Below are 14279 nucleotides of genomic sequence, written 5' to 3'. Positions count from 1 at the left end.
TCACCGTGCAGCAGGAGGAGCAGTGGGACCAGGCTCCGGAGGACGAGCTCCTTCATCTGTTTCCTGTTGGGCTCCCTTACAAGCTCCAGCAGGTGTTTAAAGAGGGCGATGGAGAGCACCCGGAGTTTGCTGGACTCCTGCAAGAGAGGATGTGGGGAGGAGACGCTGTGACGGTCATGCTCACTCAGCAGGGTGAGCGCTCACTGTGACAGAGATGTCTGCCCTGCAGGGGGTATTGCTAACTCACCCCCAGTCATACAGGCACAGCTGGGGGCCAGAGTCTCATGGGCATAGCGCCATTGAAGGCAATAGAGATGCAGGTTTCCACCAGCTGAGGGGCTGGCCTGGCAACTTCTTGGCCAGAGAGAGCAGCAAGGTGGGGTGAGACAGCCCCTGGGATCTCACAGCCAGCTCTGGGCACACTGACATCAGCACCCGCCTGTCAAGCCCAGGGGAAACGCTCAGGCCAGAGCAGCACCAGGACAGGGGCGGCAGAGAGGGAGCGATGAGGGAAGATTCAAAGAGCGAAGGGATGTGTGTACTTTGTCCTCCCGCTTTGCGTGCCCAACTCACACTGGTGCTGACCCACAGCGACCCTCTAGCGAGGCCAAGGGGGCCAGGCATGGGGGGCAAATTCCTACACTGCTGTTTGTTCGGGCCACGCACAGGGACCTGGGGGGGATTTAAGCAGGAGCAAGGGGTGGTAAATGTGCAGGAGCTCCCAGATAGGGGGCCTTGGAAGCCATGCCTGGAAACCACCCAGCCTCCAGGGGCTTGGGGTTCGGCAAGGGCTGCCCCACTCCTACACATGGGTTTCTTGTTAACTCAGGGTCGGCCCCACTTGGTCACATGATGCCCCCTCGCTGCATGGCAGCTGGCAGAGCCGGACCAGTCCAGTGACCTGGGAGGCCGGGCGAGCTGTGCCCAGCAGGGAGAACCAGGAGCAATAGCTGGGGGCTGTAGGGAGGGGCCACTGCTTTCTGGGAGGTGAGGCTGAGGGTAAGGGGGGGCAGCCTGGGGGGGCGGGTTGACTTGAGCTGTTCTGAGAGTGGCTGAACCTTTAAATGGTGCCCCCCCAATCAGCAGTTACGTGTCGCCTCTGGGCACCAGGTTCTAGACCAGGCAGTTCTCTGAGTGACGTCTGTTGTAAAAGTCTTCATAAGTTCTTTTAGTCTGTTTATCTATTTGGCTGCGCTCTCCTGTCTGGCCACTTTGGAGACAGGCTCTTGGAACAGTAGTTCTCAGTTGTCTTTCCATCAGGAGCGGGTGCTGGACTAGATGCAGGAGCTGCTCTTGGTGTTGATCTTTAGCTGGGCCTGTGCCACTGCTAAATCAAGAGCGGCCGGGTCCCAGCAGAGTTTGGGAGGGCTGAGGGTAGGATTTAGCATTGTGAGAGCTGGGGAGGTGGGTGGTCCCTCCAGGAGTCCCCACTGGGACGTTACCCCTGGAAGGCAGTAATGGATGGGTCCCTTTCTCCCGCCCACTTTGCTGGCTCTCGCCGTGCAGTGGGGGACTGAACATCAGTCTGGTGAACACGCTGGCGGGGGCTCGTTTGTGGTTACAAAAGGCCTGGGGAGAACTAGCCCCTCCTTTGATGCTGCCCTGCCATGAGAACGAAGGGGAGAGGAAAGCTGCAGAACCTATAGACGGAGCCGTTTCCTTATGGAGCTGACAGGCCAGCTGTGGGATTCCTGGCCAGGGAGGAGAGGGGCGGGGCAGGATTTTCACCAGGGTACCATCACTTGTTACCCTGGAAGCCAGCAGGAGCATTGCGGCACCCTGTGCTGCAGAGGCCCCCTCGCTGCATGCAGGCTCAGGAATGCATGTCCTTCCCTCAAGGGGAGCCTCGTCCCCAGGCTGCCCTGATCCTTGTCAGCAGGCCTGCAGGACACCAGGGTTCCCACCCTTACTGCCATATGCTCTGATGGAGAATGGGCTAGCAGAAGAAGGCGGGAATGGGTTCATGTCATTTACGACAATCCTTTTTCTGGCTGGGGCCATAGCATAGGTCCTGCTAGCCCACCCGCCAGCCCCCATTCACACGTCTGTGGCTTGAAGGGTCTCCCGCGGGCCACCAGGCCTTACATCATGAAAGAACGGCAGCAGTTTCTCAGCCACTTGCACAGCCACGGGGCTGGCGCTCTGCCTGTCCATGCCGGCGAGGATGTCTCTCAGCACGGTGATGGCATTGGAGATGACGCCCCTGTCTGCCTCATGTAGCCGCTCCACGATGACTGGCTGCTGACGCTGGATTTTCCCCACCTGTGTGAAAGGAGGAGCTGCTTTACGAAACACCCTCCGGTGACCCAACAAGCCATTTCCATAACAACGTCTGCCTCCCCTGCAGACAGAGCCACGGGAACTAGGAGTGCAGGGGGTGCTGCAGCACTCCAAGGTTTTACGCGGGGCTCTGCTCCTGGCTCCACACACAAGGTCCCAGCTGCCGGCCCTGCGCCAACTCCCAGCTGTGGCCCCAGCCTCGGCCCCCTTGCCCCATCCCTCTCCCGCCCCCCTGGAGCCATGGCCCTGCTCCTGACCCCAGCTCTAGGGGTGGTGGGGTGTGTGGACAGGTGTAAGGGGGTGCTCAGCACCTCCACTAGAAAAAGTCTTCTAGCGCCCCTCCTCCAGATGACATGTTAGAGCCTCAAAGCCCTTGCACAGCCCCAGCTAGGATCGCAGGCAGCGGGGCCAGCTACCTGCAACATAAGCAGCTGCTTCCTTGTACCCCCGATCTCAGGGGGTGGTATTTATTAGCAGGTATCATCTGTGGAAACTTCTCTGCACAACACCTTGACCCCAAACAAATCAAGTGTATTCTTCTTATAAGGGTTAGAATAGCACCTCCAGCGCCTATCTGCAATCAGGGCATGTGCTGGGGGCTTCCCAGGCACAGAAAGAGACATTCCCTGGCCTAGAGCTTACAGGCTAGACACACAAAGGAAGGATTTCTATCCCCGTTGTACAGACATGGAAGTCAGGCACAGAGAGGCGACGTGACTCACCCATGGTCACCCAGGGAGTCTGGCAGAGCCCGAAACTGAACTTGGGTTCTGCTGAGTCCCGGGCCTTACAGCCCAGCCTGGGCGAGGGAGCCGATTTTGTACACGAGTTCTAGTGTTGGTCTGTTACTAAAAGCCAGATTCAATCATTTCTGTATTTGGCTTTTGAACTGTTCAAAGACAGCCCCACAAAACCTCAACCGGGATCAGGGGGAAAAGTGTCCAATACAGGCTTACTGGTTCCGGAAGGAAAAATAAAACACAAGCAAGTGAAAACCAGGCTGAGGACATGGAACAATGGGAATGGTGGATAACAAAGAGAATTACAGTCATGCCCTCTCCATGTCTGATCGATTCATCGTCCGTGTTTAATAAACCGGACTCACCTGCTATTCTCAGGGGAAGTAAATTATCATTAGGGAGAGTTGCCTTCAGATTGTCTCCTCTTTGACCAAGCTGCCAGATCTGTGTATTTAAGTCCCAAGGGTTTTCTCTGCCTTCACTATGCTGTGTCTATCACACTTGTTATGAGGTCGGAGCAGCAAAAGGCCCTTCTCGAGCTCTTCAGAGGAGTGAGTGCTGCGGGACAGAGCTGTGACGTCAAGAGTTAAAACCTACGAGGCTCAAAAAGTGGATTGGTAGGAAAAAATGGTTCCAATTGAAGCAAAATGGCTCTGTCCGGGCGTCCCGGATCACTGGTGTCACCAGCATTCCCTGGAGGTCTAGAGTCCACAGCTCTAGAGTCCACAGTCACACACCCAGAGACGCACCCTGCAGGAGCCAGGCCCTGCCCTGCAGAACAACAGACAAAAGCCAGGCAGGGACTTGCCCAAGGTCACCCAGCAGGTCAGAGGCAGAGCCAGGAATAGAAACCAGGGCTCCTGACTCCAGGCCAGGGCCAGGTCCAGGTCCCCTGGGAAGCTTTCAATGACTCCAGCCCTGCATCAGCTCCCTGATGAAGGAGTTGCCAAGACTTTGAAGGAAAGAGCTCAAATTCAGAGGGATCATGGTAAATTGGAGGACTGGGCTATAGACAACAAAATGAAACTCACCCAAGACAAAAGTGAGGTGCTACATTTAGAGAAGAAAAAGCAAATGCACAGAAACAGAATGGGGGATAACCGGTTGAACTGCTGAGAAGGATCTGGGAGCTGCGGTGGATCACAGCCTCAGCATGAGTCAGCTAAGCGATGCTGTTGCAAAAAAAAAAAAAAAAGCAAATGCAATTTTAGGTTGCATTAACAGAGGTATAGTCTGCAAGTCATGGGAGGTGATAGTACCACTCTACTCAGTGCTGGTTAGGCCTCAGCTGGAGTACGGTGTCCAGTTTTGGTCACCAATGTCTACAAAAGATGTGGAGAAACTGTCATGGATCCAGAGGTGAGTGACAAAGATGATCAGAGGGATGGAACACAAGCCATACGAGCAAAGGTTGAAGGAACTGGCTATGTTTAGTTTGGAAAAGAGGAGATTAAGGGGGGACATGCTAATGGCCTTCAGATTCTTCGAAGGCTGCCAAAAAAAAGATGGCAAAAAGTTGTTCTCTCTTGCCACAGAGGGCAGGACAAGAGGGGATGGGTTCAAACGACAGCACGGCAGATTTAGATTAAATCTCAGGAAAACCTTCCTAACTGTAAGAAGAGTAGGACAATGGGACAGACGACTAGGGAGCTTGTGGAAGCCCCTTTGCTGGAGGTTTATAGAAGGAAGCTGGAGCCATCTGTCTCGACTGGGATAGACACAACAAATCCTGCATCTTGGCAGGGGGCTGGACAAGCTGACCTTGCGATCCCTTCTCACCCTGCGGTTCTATGAGAGCTGTCCCAGAGCACCAGGAGAGGGTTTTGGTGTGTTCTGCCTCGACCATAGCGCTGGCTAGAGTCACGCTCTCTCTCTTCGGCCCAATGGCGATACCCAGTGGGAGACTGAGAGACACCCTCAGGCCGTGGAGGGGAAACACGGCGCTCCTTCCCTTGCTGCAGGGGCTGGAACTTACAGTCAAGAGGGCGACGCCAGCCTCTTGCTGAGAGACATCGTGATGCTGGCGCAGCGGTCGCTCCTGCAGCCTGTCGAGCAGCTCCCGTAGGACCTTTCCTGCGGTCTTGGGGTGGGATGTCAGCACCCTCCACATCTCCACAGCAACGCTGCAAAGGGAGAGAGCCGATTTCACCTGGCCAGAGCCCCGCCAGCCTCCTGCACCCACCGCCACCCGCACCCTGCCGGGTCTCCGGCCACTGGCCGGCCCTTTGTTGCCCTCCAGATGCAGCAAGGGCCCCCACTGCCTGGCGCAGGTTGCATGGGGGCCGGGTCTGAGTGTCAGCCCTGGGGGAGGCCGAGGGCTGCCATATGGGGTTTTGCAGGCTGGCCTGTCTCCACGGCAAGTCAGCCTGCAAAACCCTCCAGAACAAGCAGCAGCTCTGCAGGGAGCAGGAGGTCTCTGGAAGGTTCTGCATGCCCCTGTCCCTGGCAGCGGGACCAGTCCGGGGGAGCCGGAGCGCAAGCGGCAGCAGCCCCAGCCCCGTACCTGTCACATGACAGCGAGCAGCCCAGCAGGGTTGTGACCACCTCCTCGCTGTAGTGGTCGCCCACCACGACAAGGGCCTTGAGCAGCTGCTGCTGGGCCAGCGGCTCGCTGATGGAGTCCAGGTTGTGGTAGATGCTCATCACAGCCTCCGACACCTGGAAGGGAAATGGGGAGATGGGAGCCTTGGCTTCCTCGCGCTGCTATTGATCTGGGATGCCAGGGACCTGCCGTACCTGAGAGCCATCTGCCTTCCCACATCCTTTTCTCCAGCTCCAGGCCTAGAACACAGGGCCAATTCCCGGCCTATCGATTCATAGACTGCAAGACCACAAGCGGCCATGGAGATCACCTAGACTGACCCCCCTCATGGCACAGGACCTGCCCCCCAGTAATGCCGAGCGCCCAGAGGCAGAGTCTCCCACGGATGGGCTCCCCCAGCAGGCTGTTCTCACTGCAGCTCTTACCCTCTCCAAGCTTGGGCTGGGGACCCACAGGATCACATGCAGCATGTGCCTGGCCGCCACCGAGTCATGGACGCTGGTGTCTCTCATGCCCTCGATAGCAGTGAGGAGGAAGTCCATGCGCTCGGATGGGTTGAAGTACTTCCCAAACATCTGAAACAAACCTGCCAGTGAAACCCCTTTTGCTGCCCAGTGCGGTTCCAGTCGGACCGAGCAGCCAGGAGTGCAGGCAAAGCCCGCTTTGCCAGGACAGGGCTGGGTTACTGCACCTGGGACGCACAGTACCCAGCCAGCAATCAGGAGCTGTCCTGCATGGCACAGGCCAGCGTGGCAGTGCATGGGGGCACAATACCGCACAGCACGGATACACTCTCTAGTGCTCAGCAGGGGCTGGCACTGGTGCGTGGACGCAATGATGCCTTGGAGAGCATTAATCTCTGGGGAAGCTCCCACCACACCTGACAAGGAGCTGGGATCAGGTTTGGATGAGACCCAGTGCATCTTGGGATGTGGCATGGAGGGAAGCATATTGGCCCGCAATAGTAGAAGCCTTGCCAGCAGATCGAGGGAAGTGATTATTCCCTACTATTCGGCACTGGTGAGGTCACATCTGTACCCCCACAAGAGAAAGGATGTGGAGAAATCGGAGAGAGTCCAGCAGAGGCTAAGGAAAATGATTAGCGGGCTGAAGCACATGAATTCTGAGGAGAGACTGAGGGAAGTGGGCTTATTTAGTCTGCAGAAGAGAAGAGTGAGGGGGGATTTGATAGCAGCCTTCAACTACCTGCGGGGGTCGGGGGGGCGGGTTCCAAAGAGGCTGGAGCTCGGCTGTTCTCAGTGGTGGCAGGTGACAGAACAAGCATCAATGGTCTCAAGTTGCAGTGGGGGAGGTCCAGGTTGGATATGAGGAAACGCTATTTCACTAGAAGAAAAGGAGCTTTCGTGAAGTGAGCTGTAGCTCACAAAAGCTTAAGCTCAAATAAATTGATTAGTCTCTAAGGTGCCACAAGTACTCCTTTTCTTTTCGCGAATACAGACTAACACGGCTGTTACTCTGAAACTATTTCGCTAGGAGGGTGGTGAAGCACTGGAAAGTGTTACCTAGGGAGGTGGGGAATCTCCATCCTTCGAGATTTTTAAGGTCAGGCTTGACAAAGCCCTGGCTGGGATGATTTAGTTGGGGTTGGTCCTGCTATGAGAAGGGGGTTGGATTAGATACCTCCTGAGGTCTATGATTCTATGAGGTGGAGTGGGCCATAGGCAGGGCTCCGGCCCAGCTGGGTGGGGTCAGTCACACGCCTGGGTCTGTCCCTTCCCCCTGACTCCTAGGGTGTTAATTTCTCTCTCCTGAGGACTCTGGGCACAACAATCCCAGGAAGCATTGAAAGTAGTTACCATGGCGATATTGCTGGTGTTGGTGAACCAGGTGACCCAGAAGGTGTTCTCCGCTCGCCACTCCCTGAAGACCTGCAGATACTCTGCACTCTGCTTTGCCAGCGTGGTGCCTGAACCAGGGAGGGGAAACAAACAGCAGGCAATAGAAATCAGAGGTTAGCTTTGGAAACGGGAGTTTTGCAAGGAAGTTTAGAGACAAGTACATCTAAGAAACATACTGTAAATTCAGGCCAATAAACTCCCCCCCCCCGAACAAAACTAAACAAACTAACCCCCCTGGAAGAGTCAAAATAAACCAGGCAGAAGTGCAGCAGCAGTGTGAGGCTCTCCAGTTGATTGCACTGAATGCAGCATGTAGGATTACCAGCCCTGTGGGCAGGTAGCACATCTGGGCATTTGGCCCAAGGAGCTACTGCCCTCGGAGACCAGGAGGCCAGAGGATCTGAACTGGTGGAGCCAAGGGAGACAGCGAGGTACATAGAGGAGACTTTTAGGGATGCAGTAGAGTGGTCCCACCCCCCGTCTGACAGCCTTTGTGCTGCTGAGGAGGGTGAAAGTTTCTGGGAAGGAGAACATCGAGCTGGAGCAGAGGGAGATGATCCCATAGTTGGGACCCACCTTCCAGATGAAGTCAGGATATTCTCTCACACTGAGGCTGCCCCACCTGAGGTGGGAAGCCCAGTTACAAAGAAAAGCCAGGTAATAGTAATGGGGGATTCAATCAATAGACATATAAGCAGTTGGGTTTGTGATGAGTGGGAGAACCGCATGGTAAATTGCCTGCCTGGTGCAAAGGTTGCAGCTCTCATGAGACATCCAAACAAACTTATGTGCAGTGCTGTGGTATGTAAGCTAATGTTTAAATCAGCCTCTGTACGAGATAGCAAATGTGACAGTGAAGTTTATAAAAGTCTCCAGATGTGATCCCTGGCAAGCCTGACTTCAGGACCAGGCAACTTGTTGAAATGATAGGAAAGAAGAGAATTATCAGACACATAGGTGAACACAATTTGTTGGGGCAGAGTCAACCTGGCTTTTGTAAAGGGAAATCATGCCTCACCAATCTACTAGAATTCTTTGAAGGGGGTCAACAAGAATGTGGAGAAGGGTGATCCAGTGGATATGGTGTACTTGGACTTTCAGAAAGCCTTTGACAGGGTCCCTCACCAAAGGCTCTTAACCCAAGTAATCTGTCATGGGATAAGAGGGAAGGTTCTTTCATGGGTCAGTGGTTAAAAGATAGGAAGCAAACAACAGGAATAAATGGTCAGTTTTCACAGTGGAGAGAGGTAAAGAGCGGGGCACCCCAAGGATCTGGGTTGACACCAGTGTAGTTCAACATAGTCATCAATGATCCAGAAAAAGGGGTAACCAGTGAGGTAGCAAAATTTGCAGATGATACAAAATGACTCAAGATAGTTAAATCCAAAGCAGACTGCGAAGAGCTACAAAGGGATCTCACAAAACTGGGGGACTGGGCAACAAAATGGCAGATGACATTCAATATTGATAAATGCAAACTGGACACCACAATCCCAACTCTCCATACACAATTATGGGGTTTAAATTACCACTCAAGAAAGAGATTTTGGAGTCATCGTAAAGAGTTCTCTGAAAACATCCGCTCACCGTGCAGTGGCAGTTAAAAAAGCCAACAGAATGTTGGGAACCATTAGGAAAGGGATAGATAATAAACCAGACAAATGTCAGAATGCCTCGATACAAATCCAATGTGCGCGCCCACACCTTGAATACCACGTGTAGTTCTGGTCGCCCCATCTCAAAACAGATATACCAGACTTGTAAAAGGTGCAGAGAAGGGCGACAAAAATGATTAGGGGTATGGAAGAGCTTCCATATGAGGAAAGATTAAAAAGACTGGGGGCAAGTCTACACTTAAACCACTCTATCGCCATAGCTGCACCGGCGCTGTAGCGTTGAAGAGAAGATGGTCCTCTGCCAACAAGCTCTGAATCCACCTCCCGGAGAGGCGCTAGCTATGTCAGTGGGAGGGTGCTTCTGCCAACAGGGGAGTGGATTTTTCACAGCCCTGAGCAATGGAGTGATAACAATATAGGTGTGCAGTGTAGACCTGGGACCATTTAGTTTAGAAAAGAGCTGACTAAGGGGGGAGATGACAAAGGTCTATAAAATCATGACTGGTGTGGAGAAAGTGAATAGGGAAGTGTTATTTACCCCTGCACATAACACGGGAACTAGGGGTCACTTTCTGAAATTAATAGGCAGCAAGTTAAAAGCAAAGAAAAGAAGGTATCTCTGCACACAATGCACAGGCAACCTGTGGCAATTGTTGCCGTGGGATGTTGTGAAGCCTAAAAGTATAATTGGGTTCAAGATAATTAGGCCATGCAACCCCAGACTCTGCATGTCCCTAAACCTCTGACTACCAGAAGCTGGGACTGGATGAGAGGGGATGGATCACTCCAAATTTCCCTTTTCAGTTCATTCTCTCTGAAGCATGAGGCACTGGCCGTTATCAGAAGACACAATACTGGGCTAGATGAACTGATCTGAGTCAGTATGTCCATTCTTATGTGAGTTATGAAGAGTAGAATATGGACAGGGGAAGCTAAAGACATCAGGGGAAACTCCATGGCTTGAAGGACTATGGATACTAAGTAGGTTTTTTATAAAAAGTGTACTAGGAACAAAAGAAATCCTAGCAATGGTGTAGGCTCATTACTAGATGGAGACTGTTTAAAAGGATGCAGAAAAGGCAGAAGTGTTCAATAAATATGTTTCCCATGTTTGGAAACCCCATGTCAATGTATTTAGGAAGGACAAGGGTCTCCAGTGCTCTTACATTTTTGCCGCAGCATGAAGGTGTAGAGGTGGTGAAGTCCCTCCATAGCCGATCGGCAGATCTCCTGCTCCTGCTCAGCACAGCGCAGAGTGAGACAGCCCACCAGCTGGCCCAGGGCTCTGAACTCCTCCACTCCCTGACGGAGAGAGGGAGCAAGGGGAGTCACTCGCCCCTGCAGGCCCAGCGCAGCATGTCCCCCTGGCATTGCACTAGCAAGGGGCTAGAACCGGGGGAGGCAGAGCCCAGCGCAGAGAGACTGGGGACAATGAGAGCAGGAGGAGCCATGGGGCCCATCACCAGGGACTGAGGGAAGCTCAGCAGGGACGGGAAGTCTGGGTAGCAAAGTCAGCAAACGTTGCCCTCGAGTGCGGACCTGGGTAAGGAATGAACTAACGTCCAGTCTCCATCTCAAGGGCAAGCTCCTAATCCCAGCCCCTTCTCCCATCCCCCTCCCTCCACAGACCTCAGGTCCAGGAGCGTGAGGTCGCCTTGGACTCCTCTTCTCTGCATTGCGCCTCTCTCACTCCATCCTGGAGCTCCCCACAACCCCCACTTTCTGCGCCGCACCCAGCCTGCCGGCTCTCTCCTGCAGCCTCCCCCTCTAGCCTCCCCCTCCTGCCAGACCTTCCCTTGCCCCTCCTGCAGCCCCTGCGCTCGCTTCCTGCTCTTCCCCACGTCGCACCAAGCCCCTTGTCCTCCTCTCCTGGGGTCTGCACAGCCTCCCCTGACCCACTCCCCATTGCTCTGGCTCCTTTGGCCCCTCCCATCCCTTTCACTGTGTCCCCTCCCACCTCCCTCCTTCTCTTTTGCTGTCCCAGCCTCTGGGGGCATATCATCCAAGCGCCCCCCTCCAGCTGCCGGAGGAGAGGCCCTGCCACAGGGGGGATGGAGCAGCTGGAGCAGCTCAATGGCCCTGAGCACCCAGAGCAGGGGGTGTTCATCTGGCAGCCTGGCAGGAGCTGATGCCAAAGCATCCCGGGGGCAACTGACAAAGGGGCTGAACGGACACCTGGGTTCAGAGGGTGCTCTCAGGGCGATCCTCTGTAAATCCGTTGGCCCTGCGGAGCAGACTTTGGTCCTAGGGGAACAGCGGGGAGAGTCCTTGGAGATAGAATTATGGGGCTCCACGCAAGGCCCACTGGAGTCAGAGGACAGACCTGTCCACATCAGGGCTCATTAGATTGGACTCCTACCGAGGATCTTGCTGAGTCACTATTCCAGGCCCGGGTTTTCCCTGCCAGGGAGCGCTGCACCGCGAGGCTGCTCAGTGCAGTTAGGAGACGGCCAGAGTCACAGGCTGCTCACCTTGAATTTGTGTTGACCGGAGATGAATTTGGTCAGCCAGGTGATTCTTCCCACTGCCCTCAGCCGCACATGCACCTCCCTGGATGCGGTCCAGGGGAGCAGGACCTGAGAGAAACAGATTGGGACAAATTGCAAAGGAGAAGTACCAAAAAATAACACAAGCACATAGAGAGAAAATCAGAAAGGCTAATGCAAAAATGAGTTCTAACTGGCAAGGGACATAAAAGGCAATCAGAAGCAGCTCTGTAAATGCATTAGGAGCAAGAGAAAGACAAAGGAAAGTGTGGGGCCACTACTCTGAGGAGCAGAAGGCACGGGGGTGTCCCATGCTTGCGATTAAATGGAGCCTTGGTCCCAGAACCCCACCCCAGCTACAGGACTCGTCCCCTTCCTGCCCCCATGCCTCCACACCTCCAAGATGTTTTGCAGAACCACAAGGTTGGGCTTCTCCTCCTCGCACACCAAGGCCTTCAGCAGCTCATCCATGGTGTTCAGAGTCTGCGTGCAGAGCAGAGGAGAAACCACAGCAAGTGGCATTACCCAGCCAGGCCACGAACCAATGCCCTGGCGTGTGACATGCCCCAGGCCATGGCAGCCCCTGCTATTCCAGCTCACCCTCTCACTTGTACCCGCAGGGGACCTACTGCAAACTCCTGCTGGCAACAGGACCCCACCCGCTTTTGCTGTCCCCAGGGAAGCCACTGCACACAGTCTAATGCATTAGAAGAGTCAGGAAGGACTCCGCATTTGAGGGGGAGGGGAGATTTCCAGCCAAGCTTCACTTCCCCTGGCCTGTGTGCGTCTCAAGCAGCCGATCTCATGGCCCCCAGCCATGCACTGGGGTGAATGTGCTTGTGAAGGGAGTGTCTGTTCCCCACTAATTGCCGATGCCTGTGAAGGATAAATGCCTACTACTGCTACCCTATGAGGGAGTTACTCCTTTATCTGCGGCCGTGGGGCTTGTGCTTTGGTACTGCAGGTCCTGAGCTGAAGCGCTGCCAAGGAGCTGTGATCATTACACTCTTATGCCAGCGCCAGGTAACCCAGGGGGCAGGGACACGAGCGACTTGCAGGATTCCCCCTCGGTTTGGGGCAGCTCCTCATGGCTAGTTTGGGGCTTACGTTGTTGTATAGAGCAGCCTCCAGGCCCTGGTTGGTCTCTGCTGGAGGCAGGGAGAAGGTGCTGGAGAAGCAGACGTTGAGCAGGGTGGATAGCTCCATTCCCCGCAGCAGTGGCTTCACTTTGCTAAGAGAAGAGACACGCGCGGATTGGAGGGCTGAGGCGAGACTGATGCACTGATGTTGGCCTCAGGCTCCCAAGACATGCTGGGCAGGCTTCTGGGAAGCTGAGAGCAGGGCGCCAGCGGCACTGAGAGAGAGCCCCCCATGGCGCAGGCTGTGCCACGTGCCAGGGCTCAGCCTGCCCAGCCTCTGAGCCACAGGGAGTCGCTGAACTGCCGGTGTGATGCAGCTGGCACAGCTGGCGGCGACTCCGGTGGCTCCGCTCCAGCAGTGCCCAACTGCCCCTCTCCCCCCGGAGCCATCGCCTGCTGGTCCCAGAGGGGACCGGTCCCACCCCCTCGCTCCCTCCCCCACATCTTCACACGGCCACTTGGAGAGGTTGCCAGGCACCGAAGGATCCTCCACCACCAACCCATTGGTGCCAGCTCACATGCACCAGCACCATGGCCTGGTGCCACGTGCCCGGGGGAATCAGAAGACACGGAGGAGCAGAGGGGGCAATGCCCTGGAGAACTGGCCATGCCAAGAGGCTGGCGTGTCTGGCTGCACACAGCACTAGCTGGGGCTGCGCGGGCAGGCCAGGTACCTCAGCTCCATGATGGCGAGCATCGCTTGCTGACGCACCCCGCTGGTCAGGGAGTCGACGGACTCAAGATCAATCAGCTCCTGGGGAGACAATGTGGGGAAGTGCCAGCCGGGCTCCGAGCTCCCGTAAGGCTCCGACTGGGGAGCAAAGCGCAGGGCCTGCAACACGTGGCCTCGGCAGACAGGTCGTCCTACTGTGGGCTTGATGGTGTGCAGGGCTCCAGCTGGGGAGCGCAGTGCAGGGCCTGTGGTCAGTGCCCCAGCGTCACGCGCCAGTGCACTGCAAAGGCTCCATCAGCATTAGCACCCAGGGACTCCACCTGAGATCAGGCTCCTTGTGCCAGGTGCTGCACACACACAGTGAGAGCCAGTCCCTGCCCCAGATAACTCACGAGCGAACTGGACAAGACAAGGCATGGGAGGGAAACTGAGGCACCGAGGGAGAAGTGATTTGCCCAAAGGTCTCACTGAGGAACTGAGCCCCAGCCCACTGGACCACCCACCAGCACACGCTGTCCCACGTTCAGGGAAGGGAGGTAAGCTCCGGAAAGCTTTCTGCAGCGCCGCAGAGCAAAGACTTTCCAAATCTATGGAGCAGATTTGTTGCTAGTTCCCTAGTGGGCACTGACTGCGGAGTGTTGGGGCTCTGTGCAGGGAGACTGGTGTATACAGAGCGACCTGGTGACTTGGGAAGCTGGGCGCAAGGGAACAATCTACGTTTCAATACAGTGACATGTTCAGGACCAAAGAACGCAGGCCGCGCTCCCAGCATGGGGGGCTCTAACCTGGGAAGCGGTGACTCTGGAAAAGACTTGGCAGGCATGGTAATCAGCTGCACAGGAGCACCCAGTGCGAGGCTGGGGCCAAAAGGGCTTATGCCATCCTGGGCTGGACAAACAGGGCAATCTCCAGTTGTTAGAGAGGTTATTTTCCCTCTGTATTTG

The 14279-nt window shown here is 55.2% G+C and overlaps 1 protein-coding gene across 1 annotated transcript; it reads right to left on the bottom strand.

Annotated features, from left to right (window-relative positions):
* Positions 1–4997: 4997 nt before the first annotated feature.
* Positions 4998–10288, bottom strand: LOC141976791 (maestro heat-like repeat-containing protein family member 7). The gene is made up of 5 exons (XM_074937954.1): positions 10204–10288; positions 7380–7489; positions 5988–6137; positions 5524–5678; positions 4998–5058 (listed from the first exon to the last, which is right to left on the bottom strand). The coding sequence occupies exons 1-5, from the start codon at positions 10247–10249 to the stop codon at positions 4998–5000; spliced, it is 522 nt and encodes a 173-aa protein (XP_074794055.1). The 5' UTR covers positions 10250–10288.
* Positions 10289–14279: the final 3991 nt, after the last annotated feature.

The sequence above is a fragment of the Natator depressus genome, chromosome 23 (genome assembly GCF_965152275.1).
Source record: "Natator depressus isolate rNatDep1 chromosome 23, rNatDep2.hap1, whole genome shotgun sequence".
NCBI classification, from domain to species: domain Eukaryota; kingdom Metazoa; phylum Chordata; order Testudines; family Cheloniidae; genus Natator; species Natator depressus.
This window is presented reverse-complemented; position numbering and strand designations above follow the sequence as displayed.